The following is an 18,709-nucleotide window of genomic DNA, read 5'->3' as shown; positions in this document are numbered from 1 at the left end:
CCATCATGGATTTTTAATACATCACCTTTATTTGGGTTGCTCCAATGCGGATCTCACCATCAAGATTTTAAATAACAATAACTAATAAAAAAATAACACATTAGTTCTAAGCATAGTTATTAGACCCGACTTGGGGGTTGATCTGGCCAAGGATCCGGGTCCTGGGTTACACAGGTTGACCTGAATCAACCCGAAAAAATTAATTTTTTTTTAAATTTTAATATTTAATATGAAAAAATTAAAAAACAATTTATATGAATATAAGCTATATGTGTTATAAATAATGAAGTTTAAAATATTATTTCAAATGGTTTTTAATCCCACATTGAAAAAATACTATGTTATTATGTTATCCTTTAGTTGAAGTATTTAAACCAAAAAAGTTTTTTTTTTATGAACATAGAGTATATATATTAAAGGGTTTCAAATTCTACATTGAAAAAATAAAGCATTCTTCTAGTATTTACATAGTGAGCTTTAAAAAGAATTAATTATCAACTAATGTATATACAAAACGGTCTTTAGCTAGGAGAAAAAATACATTTGAAAAAAAAAAGGTTTCACCTAAGTTTTGCCGGGTCATCCGTGATTACAAGCCAACCAGGTTTTGCTGGATTTTTGCTTATCTCAATGTTTTGCCTTATCTGGACCAGTCCAGCTATTAGATTGAGTTTTATAACTATGGTTCTAAGACGTCATTTTACCAGGAGAACCTCTTTATTTCTTTTCTACACAAACATATCATGGTTTGTGACATATTACAACCATATTAATTCAACAACAACAAATAATTAATTATTAGAAATTGATGAGCTTTGATACACGTTTTTATATTCTCTAACCAAAACTACTAGAACTTTCACGCTCTGATACCATCTTATATAGATATGAGTGAAGGATAATGATGTTTGTTATAAATTAAAACCTTTAAAGACCAAAAACATTATAACTATGGAAAGACACCTAAAATATTCTATTTTTATTCATCTAAGCCTCAACTTGCCAAATGCTATTTCAACCATTTATATAGAAAAAAACTGAAAACTCTTAGCAACACTAAATATGAAAAATAAATTAGAAAAGTTATTCCTTTTAAATATAAAATTAAAAAAAAAGAAATAATAATATTAAATAGGAAAATGAAAATAATAAAATATAAAATTAACTAAGAAAAATAGCTTTTTTCCAAAAAAAAAATCATGCACAAATCTTTTCAGGTTAGAAGAAACTCACCATCGAATTCAAATCCCATTCATAAAGTGTCATTCACCACAAACATCTTTTTACATGTGGTCTACTTTATCGCAAGTCCCTAATATTTTTTTACAGATTACTTTATCAAGGGTTCTTAACACAATATTTTTATACAGATAACCCCATCATGGATCTTTAATACAATACTTTTATAAAAGCTGCTCCATCATAATTTCTAATAGTTAGTTATTGTATGTAGTTTCAGAACATCTTTTTGATAAGAGAAAACCTCTTTCATCCCCTTTTTACATAACCATGATCTATTATGTGATTTATTCTAAACATGTTTATTTAACAACACACAATAACTAATTATTAGAAATTAATAAGCTATAATGCACATCCTTTATGTCTTCTAATCAAAATCACCAAGAATTATTAAACTTTGATATTAATTGGCACAGATATGAGCAAAGAATAATATAAATTGTTACAAGTTAAAACCTTTAAAAATAAAGAATATCATAACTATAGAGAAATACTCAAAATATTCCATTTTTATTTATCAAAGTTCATCCTGCCAAAAGGCTATTTCAATCATTTATATAGAAAAAAATAAAAAAATCCTAATAATATTGAATAGAAAAAATAAACTAGGAAAATTATTTTTCTTTTAATAGAAAAATTTAAAAGCATAATAATATTGAATAAAAAATTGAAAAATATAAAATTAACTAAAAAATATCTATTTTCTACAAAAACACTCTAATTATTAAAAAAAAAATTAAATCACTTAGGTGAACATATATGATGATAAAAATAATAAAATATTTTCATATTATATGAATAATATATATACGCACATATCTCAAAGGTGTAAGATGGGTGGATTTTTTCACATGTTGTTGATTAAGAAAAACTACAACTGTTTATCCAGAATTTTTTTTTAAATATTTATTTCAAGTTAACATCCATCTGTTTAGCATCAAGTGATTAGTCATTCGACTCTTGGAATTTGGAGAGGCAGAAAAAAATAAATGAGAAAATCCACAATTTTGCTTATCTTTTTCAAATACTTTATATTTCTTTAAAATCTTAAAAATATATTTGGAAGTGTGGTTGTAGTTATTTTTTAAAATATTTTTTATTTATAAATGTATTAAAATAATATTTTTTTATTTTTAAAAAATTATTTTTAATATTAGTATATCAAAATAATCTAAAAATATAAAAAAAATATTAATTTAAAATAAAAAAAATAAAAAAAATTCAAATTCTTTTAAAAACTCTTTTGAAATATAAAAATAAACCTGGCCTAAATCTGCTCTCTTGCCTCACCGCCTCACCCCAAAAGAAACTATGAACTTATCGGCAAAGCCCTAAGACTACAAAGGGGAAGCCCAGGTTAATGCAGCGTTGCGTAGCCATAAAATATTCTGCATCCTTAATTGCTGCGTATAGGACTGGGCTGAAGTCCTATCAAGACTGAATCAGCTAGGGATTTAGTTGGTTAGGGATTCTGAGTTGTACATGGACTCGTTCGAATCTCCTCTATCAATACTCGAGCAACCCTTGCAAATATCCATCACTGTTTTGATTAATTTGATCAACCCAAATTTTCTTTTGCAATATTGTCTTTTATGCGTTCCCATAAAAGATTCTGCATCCTTAATTGCTGCGTATAGGACTGGACTGAAGTCCTATAATCCTTATTGTCTTCTAGGACTGTACATGGAGTCTGGTCTGTTTGATGATGAATTGATGATGATTTGCAAAAGATAAAGGCTACATTTGCAAAGATTGTGAATGTTAAGCTAAGGAACTATACCACTGTCGCTTAACTGTGAACCACGTCATATCAAGCACAAACCATCATCAGGTGCAAAAGAAAGATTCATGGGAATGGTAGAGATGCCAATAGTTCCATTTGACCTGCCAAGTTCAAACATAAAGAGGGTTCCGAAGGCGTCAGGTATGAAACCTGTGCCTGTAATCCAGTCCCCTTCTCGGCCTGTCAAGGTGAATAATATACAGGACTGGAAAATCCCGCCTTCCATCTCTAAATGGAAGAATTCCAGGGGCTATGCCAACCGTCTGACAGCTTATGGTAATGGTTTGCAAGAATTAGTCCTAATTTCAATAACTTAGCCGAGGTACTTTATGTTGCTATGAGAACAAAATTGCATAATGAGATTATGGTAAAGGAGAAGGAAAGGAGAGACCAGGAAGTGCGTGCACTTGCTCAGAGAGCGCGCCCATTGGTCCAAGACGAGCAGTTAATTAATATCCCGAAAACTGATCGGTTCAGGCCTGACAAAGTCTAAGCTGGGACTTTTGAGAGGGCCACTCAAGGAGACAAGCCGGTACTTGAGTTTGATACTGATGCACAAAATTCTGATCTTTTTGGCATGGACGAACTGTGGAAGTGAAGAAAGGGTTAGAAAGCAATGGACATATCAGTTTTAGTGGGACAATGAGAGATGGTGACGGTGACGGATGATCAATTCTTCATGACCATATGACCAATGCTTAGATAGTGTTTGTCAGAGACTCACAAGATCCTTCAGGTTGGATTTGATTATGACTCGTTTTTTTATATGGCCTCATGAGCAGCTTGTGTTCTACATGTGCTCTCTAGTCTGTTCACTATCCTCCCGACACTTCCTTCAGGTTAAATTTTCTTAAGATTAATTGGTTTTGTTTTATAAATGCATGTTTCTTCTTCTCTTGCTTGTTTCATGTTTCCAGTAAATTGCTTCTATTGAATTGGACTTGTCTTGTATTCTCCTTTGCTGGATTTTACTTGTTTTTCTCCATGCATTGCTGGTTCGATATGCTGTTCGAGGCTATCTTTTTTTCTCTTGCTGTATTACTAGCATCCATCCATGGTCATTGATTTGTGAAATATATGAGATTCAGACTTGCTATTACATGCGAAACAGAGTTCCAGCAATTCCAGTAGCTATTATGTTATGTTTGTGTAAAAGGTAATTTCATGCATCACAGTAACTCATTTCCTCTCTGTTTGGGGAAAAAGAAATTCATGTCTCCAAGTCCAGAGTAGACGGAGTCTTTCATTGAGGTATAAAAGATATTGAACTGATGTTAGTTGTGGATTATCAAGTAATATAGCTACCTGAAAACAATTCAGGCAACAAGAATTGGTAGATTTTTGTTAGCTTGTAGGATCGAGGCCTGACCTTGGTCAGGAGAAATAAATCACTTTTGTAAGTTTGTTCCCAGATAAATAGAAATGATTTTTCTCCTTCGGATAGTTTAAGCCACTTCTTTGATGCACAGTCCTGCGTCGTTCTATCATTTCACATCTCTGATGTAATCTGCCTGTAGCCAAATCATGCCAAGCGGACCAGTGATTATCAGCGAACATGCAAGAAATATACAAAACTAGATATTTGACCAACGATACGTTGCGTTGCAATTCAGGTTAAATTTTTCCTGAAAAAAAAAATGTTTCTAATGTTTTGTTTTTCTAATTATTTTATTTTTATAATGTAAATATAATTTGATTCACTTTATATGTCTAAAAACAACTTATATAATTCGTAAAAATATAATTTAACTAAAAAAATTTCAAGATAACAATAATTGGATTAACTTTGATAAATTCGGGCTAACATGTTAAATCTATGACAAGAATTATAAGATTATAATGATCTAATATAAAATAAATCAAAATAAATTATTATACCTAACTAATTTTCAATCAATCCATTGTTAAAAAATTAAATTGAAAAAAAATTAAAAAGAGATCTAAAAAAATAATCTTAGCTAATCTGTTAAACTTGAGTTATAAAATCAAGATAACCAAATACAAAGTAAACTAAAATAAATAAATCATGAAGTCTAATTCTCAATTAAACATAATATCAAATGATAAAATTAAAAAAATCCAATTAAAAAAAACTCATGAACGAGGTCATGAGACAGAGATAACTTCTTAGAAAAACAAAAATTGATTTAATTGAGATTAAAATAACAAAACTTTTAAAATTTAGTTTTTCAATTTAATCTTCATTTAACCTTTTCACATATTAGATTTTGTCCCAGTTTTAACAAACTTGAAAAAAATTAAAATATTATAAGTTATTTTTAACTTATTTTTTATGGTATAGTCAAATATAAAAAAATATTTTTCAACTTATTTTCTATAATATTGTTGAATATAAAAAAATAATTTATTTTTTAATTTTTTATTAAAAAAGCTATTTTCCAACCAACAAACAAGAATGAGACCAAGCATTTGTGTAGAATCTGCAATCTGGATTATTTGGGATATTTGTTTTTAATGGATAAAATAATAAAGCTTCAAAAACATTAATAAAATAATATAGTTTATATACATCCGAATTAAAAAATATGATACCCACGCCTCTTTCTATTTGAAACACAACATTTTAAAAGAAATATGAATTGAACTATATATATTTCAACAAGAAAAGAGGAGAGATGAAAGAAAAATAAAGACCCAAAAACACTTTAAAATATCAATTATAACATTATTAATACCATAAAAATATTTTAATAAGATAATCCAATAATATATATATAAAAATCACCCCATGTCCGAACCAATCCTGTAGTGTCTCTTTTATTTATTTATTTGTTCTGTCTCCTCTCTCTTCTTTCCTCCCGTAAATTATAATGAGAATAAAAAAGAGAAAAGGAAAGAAAAAGAAGTGGTTGAAAAGTACAGCAATCATGAAGACAGCGAAATATTCTGTGAAAAAGATATTGAAGTACTGCTGCTGTTAGGCAGGAAAAGTCATCCGAGACTTTCACAACTCAGAAACAGAGGAAAAATCATCTTCAAAGTTCATAGCGCAAGCAACTTGATTGCGCTTTAAAATATCAAAACGTCATTGCACCAATGCCATGATACACTCAACTTGGTCTGCCCTTGATGGAATGAAGAAAATATTGTAAACCTGATGCATTTACAACTGATGCATTAAAGTAAGCCAATCACATTTACGTGAAAATGGAAAACACAACTCACAACTCATAATATATCTAATAGTTTATTATCACAATAAAAATATATTTGGATTCCATGTGAAGAAATAACTATTGAGTCAAGGAAAGGAAAGGAGAAGGAAAAGGAAAACCCTGTACTTAGGCCTTGATTTTCAATTTCTTAAGGCAATAGGATGTTATAATCTTTAATCGTTGTAAATAGAAAGACTCCTTGGTCCTTCTGGGCTCTTGGCAGAGAACTCAGCGAGATAGTCTCCCTGCTTTCACTGAACTCCGCCGGCAGCACAGTTAACTGAGAAAGATAGGAGGGATGGGCAGTTCAAGCAAAGAACCTTTGCATTTTGAGCGCAGAATTCCTCCGCTACCTCATCCAATGCTACTCTCTCTCTCTCTCTCTCACACACACACACACACACACACACACACACACACACACACACACACACACACACACACACACACACACACACACACACACACACACACACACACACACAGAGAATCCATACCTTTTCTTGTATGTAAAAGAGACTCACAAAGGGATATCCAATGTCTGTTCTCAATTAAACTTTTTTTTATATGTATATATAAGTTTTTCACTTGTGAATATGATGGTTAAGGATGTGTGGAAGTGAATAATGGGATTGAAAGTTAAAGGAACTGGAATTTCTCGGATTTATACAAGTCACTCTGCGTCCAAAATTGGTGTCTTTATGTGAATGGCTGACTGCTTGTTTGTTTTAGGTGGCATCATGGTGATCTCCTTGATTTCTTTGTGCGTGAAAAGAAATGTTTTTGAAAGATCCTACTTTATCCAGTCTTTCCTGAATTTAGCGTCTAGGCGAAAGATTGCCATCCCAACAGAATTCAAAAAAAAAAAAAAAAACCTCCAATATTTTATTACAATCTGTCAATGACAGTCTTATTCATATCACATCAACAGTACTCATGGTAGCTTGGAGGTTTTACTAAGAGCTGGATATAAATTCAAAAGGACGTTGATCGTTATAGTTGCCTGGGGGGTCATAGTTGCAACTGATGATTGTGCCGCCATTATCGCACCTCACCTTAGCACATCCTAGACGAACCGAGTTGCGCCAAACTACCTGAGTGTAATGCAAGCACTGCCCACCAACACAGGAATTCGAGTTGTAGTCATAGTTTGCCCTCTCATCCACCCACATTTTCACAGCAGCCGTGCCGGCAAGGTCAGCGCTGCCCCATGCAAGGTTTTCACCACAAGGACCACTGGAGTGCACCATTCTGCAACCGTCCCTTAGTCCATTAATGTAGCTTCGTGCAAAAGCAGCCACTGTATTGCTCCATCTCATGGGCCCTACACCCACCGATGCACGGGCAGCATTGTGAGCATTGAGGAAGTCTCGCGGGGAGTCCTGGGCATGGGCGTCGTGCACAGTACTGGCTAGAATTACTAGAGAGATAATTGCTAGGGCAATCTTACTCATCTCCATGTTGATTCGCCTGGAGGAAGAGGAGTAAGCACTTGGGGCTAACGTTGATGAATAGGAAAGAGCATTTATGTAGGTATATATAGGGATGTCCTACTTAATGTTTAATGTTCATCATCATCATCCTGCAAGAGAAGAATTATGGATTAGTTGCTAGTGGGAAATATTTAAAAGTACATTGGATTAAAGTATATGCCAGTAGAAAGTCATCTTCGATAATATATAAAAATCAACAATGGCCGCCTCTCAAGGCAAGGCCGCCACCGTTAGGTAAGGCTCCATGCTCAATGGGCTGCTAGACTGACCCACCATGAGTTGATTATTTGATAGAATCTATTTTTCCAAGCTCAACTTGATCAGATGGCGTTCTTAACAGGAAAATAAGGGGGCTGCTTATCCTCATTCAATTAAGCGAGCTTTTAAAAGATGTTTCACATGTTGTCCCGTAAGCTCTTTATATTCAAGTTCCACTTGCTTGTACCCTTTCTTCATAACTTATTTCGTCCTTATCTATATAATTACATTAAATTAAAATTTTTGCATATTTCTTGTCATACCTCAACGACGATCTTAAAAGATTTTTTTAATGTAAATAACATATTTTTAGTTATTTTATTTTTTAATAAAAAATAATGTTATTTAAGAAATAACTGTCTAATATTATATTTATTGTTAATTAATCAATAAAAATTTTATGATATAAGACTAGTTATATATAAAAAAATACAACTGTATTACTAATTTTTTCATAAATTATGTATATTTTATTAGTTTGTACTGTGATTGTTTACGTGTAATATTTCTGATTCAGACGTCAATGAATATTCAATTATAAATACTTTCAATTTTGACATTGCTAAATATTACATAACTATAAAAACAAAATAAATTTAAAATAAAAAATAACTTTATTTTTATACATATACATATTTTATTATTTTTAATGTAATAAAATAAAATAAATTTAAATAAATATTTTTTATTTCTAACTCTGTCTTTGTCTTTAGTGAATAAATCAATAAAAATAAATTTATTTTTATACATATATATATTTTTTATTTTTTTAGAGGGTTGGATTTGACCCAGCCCATAAAAACTGGGTTGGACCCAGCCGGTTCAACCTGATCACTAATGTAAACAAGTGACCCGGCTGGGTAGCGGGCGTGCTACATAAACAAGAATGAGGTGAATTATATTTCACTTGCTGCTGTAGCTGTGAATTATAATGCAAAGGAGAGAATAAAAGACTTCTACTCTTTGTTTTTGCTTTTTATCTACTCCACTGGTTCTTGCATTTTTATTTCCCTGGTTGCTGGAGTTATGAAGGAGTGTTACCGTCCATCTCCTCTGTTTCACTCTGCCTTTGGTTTTCTCTTTTCGTGCGTCCTCTGTCTTTCTACATTCTCTTTGTCTATTCTTTTTCTCCTATTCTCTTGACTCTCTCTACTCTCTTTTTGTCCGTGTGTCTGTCCTGCTCGTTAGTCTCCTTCGAAACTGGTTTGTGTCTTCAGTCCACTTTCTCCCAGTCTACCTGCTCGTCGTATCCTTTGTTTTTTTTCCTTCTCCGTCTGTGTTTGTTCGCCTGTGTTTCTTTTCTGACCTGTTCGTGTCTCCCTCTTCATGGCCTTCTCTCGCTTTTACAAAGCCAGAGAATGGCTTCTTGCCTCACGATCATGAGGCATGTTCATCTCTGTTTCTTTGAGAAGAAACAAAGTGCAACCCTCCCTGAAATTAACCTCGAGGCCCTGGAAATAACAACGTCTGGATAATGGGCAGGAGACGTGGTCCATGATCGGATTGAATTGCTGCAGATTTTCTTGTTGAATCGGCTGCCTCCACGCGAAACGTAAGGGATAAAGAACAGCGCTTCCAAACGGCGCCGTGTTTTATCCTTGATAATATTTTTCACTTTGGTCCCTAAACATTTTAAACTTAACAATTGGGATCTTAATCAGTAATCATCAATTTATAATTGTGCCCTTGGGTTAATTTTAATTAAATCTATGAATTTATTTAAAAGGGATAAAGAACTGCGCTTCCAAACGGCGCTGTTTTGTATCCTTGATAATATTTTTCACTTTGGTCCCTAAACATTTTAAACTTAACAATTGGGATCTTAATCAGTAATCATCAATTTATATAAATCTCTGAATTTATTTAATTAATTAAATTAAAATTTAATTAAGTCCGTAAATTTATTATTTCTTCTGATTTTATTAATTAAATTAATTAAAATTTTAATTAAAATTTTAAACTTATTAATTCTTTAATTTCTAACTAATTTACTCTGATAATTTCATAACTTTGAATTTATATTATTTTAACTCTATTTTTAAATATATTTTTATCTATTTATTTTTTATTTTTTATTTAAAAAATGAGTTATAACATTTCTAATTCCCATGCTTTTGAGAAGACTTACGGGTATATCCAGTGCCCTTGCCTGAGATATTTACACGTGGAAAAGAGAGTGCTTATTTTTGTGTTTTAATTTTTTTTTAAGGAATTTAATTTTTAAATATTTTTATATTGTTTAATGTGCTAATAAAAAAATAATTTTTTTTTAAAAATATTATTTTAATATATTATTTTGAAAAACACTTTAATGCATTTATGAGGTATGGTCAATGTTTAGAACCTTAATTAAATCTCTATCTGTTTTTTTGTTGTTGTTTTCTTCAAATGAAAAAATAAAAACGAATAAACACTGGCTAAAAATAATGCTAGAGATATTAACATTTCTAACTATAAAGATACATGTGCTGATTTGTGATAAATATTATATCACCAGTGATCATAAAAAATCATGATATCAAACGCCGAGCCTTATTTTGTCATATGATACAACTTCTTATATCAAATGCCGAGCCATTACTACTATTTTCCAGACCAAAACGAAAACAAAAAATATTATTAAAAAAAAAGGGCCATGAATTTTGAAATAAGTTTAGCCGATTTCTAGGTTGGTGGGCTCTAGATTGTGGGCTTCAGACATTACCCTAGGGCTCTAGCTTACTAGCTGTATGGGCTAACACTAAGAAATGGGTTTAATCGTTATATGTACTATAGGGCCTTTGTGCTTCTTTGTAAATTGAATCGGACTGTTCATCATAAACGGAAAACAAATTAAAACTAGTTGAGTGACCTTCTCCAGGAGCACTCTCATTTTTCATATGATAAGGTATTAATCAAAATTCTACACAATGAACACAGCAGTTACTTTGATTTTATTCTCTTCTGCCTACGTCTAAAGGGAGTGGGAAGAACAAGAAAACAAAAACTCTTTCATTATCCTTCCAAAATACGAATTTATTAGGTACATAAAATACCAAGATAAAGATGTAAACTAAACCTAGCTGACTGGCAGCATAAGAGACAAAAATTATTTCAATTTCCTTAGCAGAGCAGAGAAATTAAGATGTTATCAACTGCCTATCATCGTCTTAAGAATGGATGCAGCCACGTCGGAGACGTCGTGCACAACAGCAGTAGATCAATTGTGCTTCGTTTAGAAAATTTGTAGTCACCCGAACGCAAAGCTTGTAGAGACCATGGAATGTCTCCCTTTATTATAGCATCGTGTTGATCAGCACAAGATTGTAAGGCTTGTTTCATATTTGTGTCGTCTTTATATTCATGAAGCAGCGGTGTGGTGTGTGGCTTGCCCTAGCGTTGATGGTGCGAATCATTCTCTTGGCTAGGCCTTTAACATCTGTGAAGATTTGGTATGAGAGACCAAACAAAAAAAGATCGTAATAGGGTGTCTGCTTGCAGGTTTTCTCGATCAAATTGTCACCAAAAATGCTTGGAAGGTCCGCATTAACAGGAAAGACGAAGTAGAAGAACTCTAGAAATATTAATTATGAAGAAAAATGAAAAATGGGTATGAATACCTGTGTAAAGGGTACCCACCACCAGCTTTTTTATACAGAGGAAATGCTACTCTCATGACTCCGTTATGAATTCATTTTAGCTACGGATATAAATCAACACAGAAGGAACGAAACCAACTCATATGGATACTTGTTCAAAACTTACCATCTGCCTAGCCTCAAGGACAGGATCATGATGCCTTAATAACGAATTTAATTATGTTCAGAGATAATCATTGTTGTTTGAGATTCTGACGTCAAATCTTTTTAGGATTTAACATTTCTAAAAAATATTAACGAAAGAACCAAAATAGAAAATATTTAAAAAAGAAAAGAAATTTGACTTCATATAAATAAAATTACAAGTTCAAACTAGTGCAAAACTGATAGAAGAGACGGATATAAGCTTTATATCCCCTCTTTAATATATTCAGAATCAATATGGCTCTACCAACTTAAAAAACAATGTCAAATAAATTGATCATTGGCCAAATGAAATGGCTTATTTATCACGCACGAATTCCTGCATACCAAACCCTAGAGTCACAGCTCTAGTAAGGGCGCTCGTTAACGAAGTTGCCGGAGGGAGCGTAGTTGCAACTGATGACTGTACCCCCACTGTTGCACCTTGCTTTAGCACAACCTAAACGAAACGAGTTGCGCCAAACCACCTGAGTATAATGCCTGCATTCTCCACCAACACACGAATCGGAGTTGTAATCATACTTTGGTTTCTCATCAACCCACAATTTCACCGCAGCGCTGCCTGTAAGATCACCACTACTCCCTGCAAGGTTCTCGCCATAAGGCCCACCAGAATGCACAAGTCTGCAATCGCCCGCGAGCCGTTTAATATAGTTACTTGCATAAGCTGCCACGTTATTGTCCCAGACAATATTCCCAACACCTACCTGTGCACGAGCATTTGTGTGGGCATTGAGGTAGTCTTGTGGGGAGTCTTGGGCAAGGGATGGAGGGATTATTATAGCTAAGGAAATAAGAAAAGCAATTGCTACTGAATTCTTGGAGATTTCCATGTCGTTTTAACTTTCCTAAGCGGGATGTGAAATAGTTTTGTTATGAATGAAAAAGAGTGGACGCATGTATATATAGGGTCCGGGGGAAATTGTTTTAATTAGACCATCATGGCCAAATGTAAGAAACTTCTTGTTTTTAAAAATGTTTTTTATTTTAAAATATATTAAATTAATATTTTATTAAACAGCGGTTGGAATTAATAAATGAAGCGATTGGAATTAGATAAGCTCGGGCCGTGAATCGCGGTCCTCTGATATCGTCAATCAGCATGGAATCCAAGTCATGGCTGTCATTGCAATATTCTAATCTCGACTCGGAAATCATATGTAGTGCCTAATGATTATTAACATAATGAGACACTAACCATACAATTAATCCAGCTAAGTAACCATTACAGCCCCAGTCCAGGTAAATATTTTTTTTAACACTACACGAAAAAAACAATATAAACCTGAATTATAAAATTGTAATTAAGGCTGGTTTCATATTTGTGTCGTCTTTATATTCATGAAGTAGCGGTGTAGTGCATGACTTGCCCTAGCGTTGATGGTGTGAATCATTATCTTGACAAACATGTTAAAAGGATTTCAACGAACATGTAAATTAAATAATCAGCCCCACATGTAACATAAACATGACTTATTTAACACACACACACGTATTATTAAGTCGGTACTTTAATACAAGGCCATAATTAGTCAGTGTTAAGGAAACAAATATATAATTATGTGCTGTAAAATATTTCCTTTTCTATAGTAGTATAGATTTTTTATTGCAGTATAGATTTCTAAAATAGCTTAGCACAATATAGAAAACAACTCTTGTATAAAGTTACGTTTTATGATTCAATGAATTTATTCATTTAGGCAACTATTCTTCGTTCCTTTTCGACATGATATGACAGCAAGATTGACATACCCTAGCTCTCTATTTTTTTATTTTTATTTTGCCGTCTCAATTCTCTTTTACTTTGTAGTTGCTCATCATTCTGGAGAGGGAGCAATCTTCAAAAGAAAACAGAAACAATGCCTTTGATCCCTTTTTTCTCTACCATTCTGACCATCCAGGATTTATGCTTGTTTCCAAACCTCTCAATGGCAATAATTATTCAACTTGGTGCCAATCCATGACCATCTCTTTAAATGCCAAACCCAAATTGGGTTTTATAGATGGTATAATAGCAATGTTGTCTGCCAAGAGCCAATTAGATGCTCATGCTTCATGGAGAAAGTGCAACGATATGATTCTATCATGGATCCTTAATTCAATCATACAGGATCTTGCATATAGTGTGATCTGTTCAACTACAGCTTAGAAGGTTTAGGAAGACATTCGAGATCATTTTTCTCAGAGTAACGAGGGATATCGCTTGTCTTTCCTAAGCTTATATGACTGTTGCAACCTACTATACGAAGCTGGAAGGATTATAGGATGAATTGGGTTCCTATAACGGAACTATTTGCTCTTGTGGGGCAGATTATAAATGATGCTAGTTGATGCAATTTTTCATGGGTCTAAATGAATCCCACAAAGCAATCAAAGGGCAAATCTTATTGATGAATTCGTTACCTGATGTTCGCCAGGCTTACTCTTCCATTCTTCAAGAAGAAAAGCAGTGCAGCTTATGCGACATACGCGAGATAATTGAAAATGCAGCCATGACAGTTTAAATAAATGAACCCACAGCCCTGGCTCTTGGAATAGGACAAGGTTCTTTTCGCTCCAACTCTTCTAATTGCAAGCCATTGCACTGCTCATGCTGTGACAATGATCATCATGTATGAGACACATGTTGAAAGTTGCATGGGTATCCACTAGGTCATCCAAAACATAAATCAACTCGATTCAATCGTAAAGATGGTCGTTCTCAGTTTAAAAATTCTGCTTAGTCTTCAGCTAATCATGTTAAAGAAGGACTAGCACTACAGGAAATACAGTCTGTGATGAATGGACTTTCTGATATACAATTTCAGCAAATATTATCTATTATGAACAATAAAGGAACGAATCAATCCTCTAATCCTAAGGCCAATGCTGCTGGTACTTCTTCAGGTTTGTCATAAACATCATTGTGCCTCCATCGATTGGTCCTCGATAGTTGTGTAACTAATCATATTACCTTTTTTCTGAATTTGCTTGTTAACAATCATCAAAATAATATTTTATCGCCGGTTATTATGCCAAGTGTAGAATAGGCCCCAATCTCATCTACTGGAACTTTATCTTTGAACTTTAGGCCCCAATCTCATCTACTGGAACTTTACCTTTGAATTTTGTTATTTCTCTAAAAAATATACTTGGTGTGCCATCTTTTAAGGTGGATTTGATGTCTGTGAGTAAAGTTACAAGAGGTCTCAATTGTTCAGTAACTTTTTTTTCTTATTGGTGTATTTTGCAAGACTTGATGACGAAGACGATGATTGGTTTGGGTAAACAACGGGGTAGACTTTATTACTTAATCGCAAGCCATTGCACTGCTCCAACTCCTCTAACCATAAGTCATTGCACTGGTCATAATGTGACAATGATCATCATGTATAAGACACATGTTAGAAGTTGCATGGGTATCCACCAGGTCATCCAAAATATAAACTAACTCGATTCAATCGAAGAGACAGTCGTTCTCAGTTTGAAAATTCCACTCAGTCTTCAACCATTCATGTTAAGGAAGGACCAGCACTACATGAAATGCGGTCCGTGATGAATGGACTCTCTGATATATAATTTCAACAGATATTATCTATTATGAATAATAAGAAAACAAATCAATCCTCCAATCCTAAGGCCAATGTTGTTGGTGCTTCTTCAGGTTTGTCATAAACATCGTTGTGCCTCCATCGATTGGTCCTCGTAGTGGTGCAACTGATCATATTACCTTTTCTTTGAATTTTCTTATTAACAATCATCAAAACACTGTTTTACCACCAGTTATTATGTCAAGTAGAGAACAAGCCCCAATCATATCTACTGGAACTTTACCTTTGAACTATGTTATTTCTCTAAAAAATATGCTTGGTGTGCCATCTTTTAAGGTGGATATGATATATGTGAGTAAAGTTATAAGAGATCTTAATTATTCAATAACTTTTTATCCTTATTGGTGTATTTTGCAGGACTTGACGATGATTGGTTTGGATAGGCAATGAGGTGGACTTTATTACTTAATCGTATTGGCATCAACCACATCGAGACCTAAAATCAAATCCTCTACTGTCATTGTTGGCCGACCATCTTGTTCTCATGTCATCTCCTTCACCGACTTATGGCATCACCGATTAGGGCATCTATCTTTCTCTAAATTAGATTTTATGGCAAAAAATTTACTTTACTTCCCTTTCAAATTAAAAAATGCTTATGAAGTTTGTGTACTTTCCAAGCAATATTGACTTTCCTTTTCTGCTTGTTCACTTTCATCTATTAGATCTTTTGAGTTAATACATTGTTATATTTGAAGCCCTTATAAAATTCTTTCTCTTTCTAGTGTAAAGTATTTTTTGACAATTATGGATGGTTATTCTTGATTCAAATAGGTATTCTTTATGCAGCACAAAAATAAAACACAACATTTATTTATAAATTTTTTCTCTTTTGTCAAAACCCAATTTAATATTTCTATTGCCAATATTAAAGTTGATAATGGGGGGAATTATTTTCTATGCGTGATTTTTTTCGATAAAATGGTACTATTTATCAACACTCTTGCATTTATACACCCCAATAAAATAGGGTTATCGAACACAAACATCGTCATATCCTTGAGACGGCCTGTGCCCTTTATTTTCAGGCTCATTTTCCTTTATGTTTTTGGGTAGAATGTGTTCTTACCGCTGTTTATTTGATTAATCGTTTGCCTACAGCGCTTCTTTTGAACGACTTTATAGCAAGGTTCCCTCTTATTCCCATTCTAAGGTTTTCAGTTGTCCCTCATAAATTTGCTCATAACATCACACTTTGTGTTTTCCTTAGTTACACGGTCGGCCAGAAAAGCTTACAAACTTTATGACCTTACCACTCATGATAAACAACAATTATAAATAACAATAATAGTAATAACGATAATAATAATAATAATAATAACGATAATAATAGTAAGAGTCCCCTCCATCCATTCCTACACCTTCTATACCTGTCCTTCTTCATTTTATTTATGATCATCCTCTTTCTGACACATTCCCCACCATCTCCACCATACAATTAGAATTGGTTGATTCCGTCACCCCTTTTAACCTGACCTTGCCAGATTCACCTTCCGTGTCTCTGCCTCCAGCCACTTCCACCTTTGCTCCACCCATTCCTGTAAGCCTTGTTCAACACCCTTCTTCCATCACTCTAGTGCGACCTTTATGGCGTTCTCAATGACATCAAAGTCCTCTTCGTGCTTTACGTGATTAGGTTTGCAACCACGTGACATCTCTCAAACCATCATTACCTTCATCATCTGGTTCCATTAAAGGTACGCGGTATGCATGAGCATGATTTGCCCTCTAATAGCTTAATAGCTCTTATTTAATCCCATAAAAAACTGACCAAGTCTCATCTTTTCTTCGTTGTTTGACAATTGTTTCATTCCACCACACATGCATTGAATGGCTGGACTGCTCATTTTTAATTCATCCCATAATGTTTTTATCTTGGTGTAATATGAGAAAATGGAATCTTGATTTTGCTGCAATTCTACAATGAAATGCTGAACTTGATAATGATGAGAAAAATCACCTTATAAGAATCATTCTTGTAGATTGAACCAGATTTTAGAGGGGGTTTCAATATAGAGAACACTATTAGCAAGCTCTTGGTTTCAGGAGTTAAGAATTCAAGAAAAAACCATATCATTACATCGTTGTCATAACATATATTTAGAATCAGATTCACCTGGTATAAGTATGGTTCCATTAATAAATCCCAACTTGTTTTTAATGCTAAGACTTATTAACATGGAATGTCGTCATATGGCATAATTGGTTCCATCAAGAACTTTTGGAAGAAGATTCATACTTGGATGACCTAATGAGTGAATAAAAAAGGGATTAGAAGGATTAATGGTTAAAAAAGACATGTTCTGAAGGGTAGTATTTTGGTTAGTACTAGTTGAATCAATAATGTCCTCCATTGGAGGTTTTGCGGAAGCTTGGTTAATATATTTAAAGTTTCATGTGCTCTGATACCATGAAAACAAGATAAAAGAATCTGGAAAGAATAATTGACAAAATTTTTATTTCATTTAGTATATTCTGCAGTGTTTACAAAGAGAATATATATACAAGGGTCCAACTGGAAAGTAAAAGCTCAAGTGATTGAGTCTAACTCAATCAGTTTATGTACATAACCTGAATTTCCATAGATAATTTTCAACAATGGATCAACATCAATAGCAGGTAAATAATCTTTAACAATGGATCAACATTAGTAGAATATTAACTTCAACTATTAAAGATCAATTTCTATTTATCTTTTCAACATGAAAGATTGTTCAAATTAAAGCTTTCTATTACACTGCCCCTGGATTTACGAGGAAGATTGCGATCAACTTCATTTAATCTCAAGGTGTGATTCAACGTGTAGAGTGATTAATTAAACTCAAATTGGTCAAAGGGTGAGATGTTGAATTTTCACTAACATAATAATGTTTCTTATCCTTCGCTTTCTTATCCTTTTCTTTTATTCCAAAGGTCAAAAAAATTTCTTTTGACTAAAATTTAAGGCAAACCTCGAAAATGACACCAACTAGTATATTAATATCAATTTTCATCTTAAATATATTTTTATATCAATTTTATTATTAAGTAATTTTTATTTCTTAATTATTAGAATTATATATATAACAAAACATTTTAAGTTATTTATGAGACTATTGGTTTTTTTTGCAAAAACCAATAATGTGGATAGAATCATAATAATAACGTCTATGAATATACGCATGAAAAGACTTGATTAAGAATATACAAAGTTTTTTTTGATGGATTTTTCCTAAAACTTAATAATTAGGTAAATATAAATAGATTTTCCGGTAAAGAAAAAAGTGCCATGATAATCAAATTAAGCCATAACGTCTATGAAAAAATAATGTCAAAATTTAAATATTAAGGTAATTTGTCTATCCTAATAAATATTATATTATCTTCATTTTTAATCTAATTATGG

General features: G+C 32.9%; 2 protein-coding genes across 2 annotated transcripts; both read right to left on the bottom strand.

The window, feature by feature from the left end:
- Positions 1–7,060: 7,060 nt before the first annotated feature.
- On the bottom strand, positions 7,061–7,809 carry LOC105129767 (pathogenesis-related protein 1-like). The gene has a single exon (XM_011031976.1). The coding sequence runs from the start codon at positions 7,659–7,661 to the stop codon at positions 7,158–7,160; it is 504 nt and encodes a 167-aa protein (XP_011030278.1). The 5' UTR covers positions 7,662–7,809; the 3' UTR covers positions 7,061–7,157.
- A 4,044-nt stretch (positions 7,810–11,853) lies between these two features.
- LOC105129766 (pathogenesis-related protein 1-like) lies at positions 11,854–12,601 on the bottom strand. Its single transcript, XM_011031975.1, has one exon. The coding sequence runs from the start codon at positions 12,565–12,567 to the stop codon at positions 12,082–12,084; it is 486 nt and encodes a 161-aa protein (XP_011030277.1). The 5' UTR covers positions 12,568–12,601; the 3' UTR covers positions 11,854–12,081.
- Between the last annotated feature and the right edge of the window lie 6,108 nt (positions 12,602–18,709).

This window comes from Populus euphratica, unplaced genomic scaffold, assembly GCF_000495115.2.
Source record: "Populus euphratica unplaced genomic scaffold, PopEup_1.0 scaffold34.1, whole genome shotgun sequence".
In the NCBI taxonomy this organism is placed as follows: Eukaryota; Viridiplantae; Streptophyta; class Magnoliopsida; order Malpighiales; family Salicaceae; genus Populus; species Populus euphratica.
This window is presented reverse-complemented; position numbering and strand designations above follow the sequence as displayed.

Bases quoted from the DNA above. Each gene is read 5' to 3' on its own strand.
- LOC105129767 (XM_011031976.1), bottom strand. From the start codon at position 7,661: ATGGAGATGAGTAAGATTGCCCTAGCAATTATCTCTCTAGTAATTCTA.
- LOC105129766 (XM_011031975.1), bottom strand. From the start codon at position 12,567: ATGGAAATCTCCAAGAATTCAGTAGCAATTGCTTTTCTTATTTCCTTA.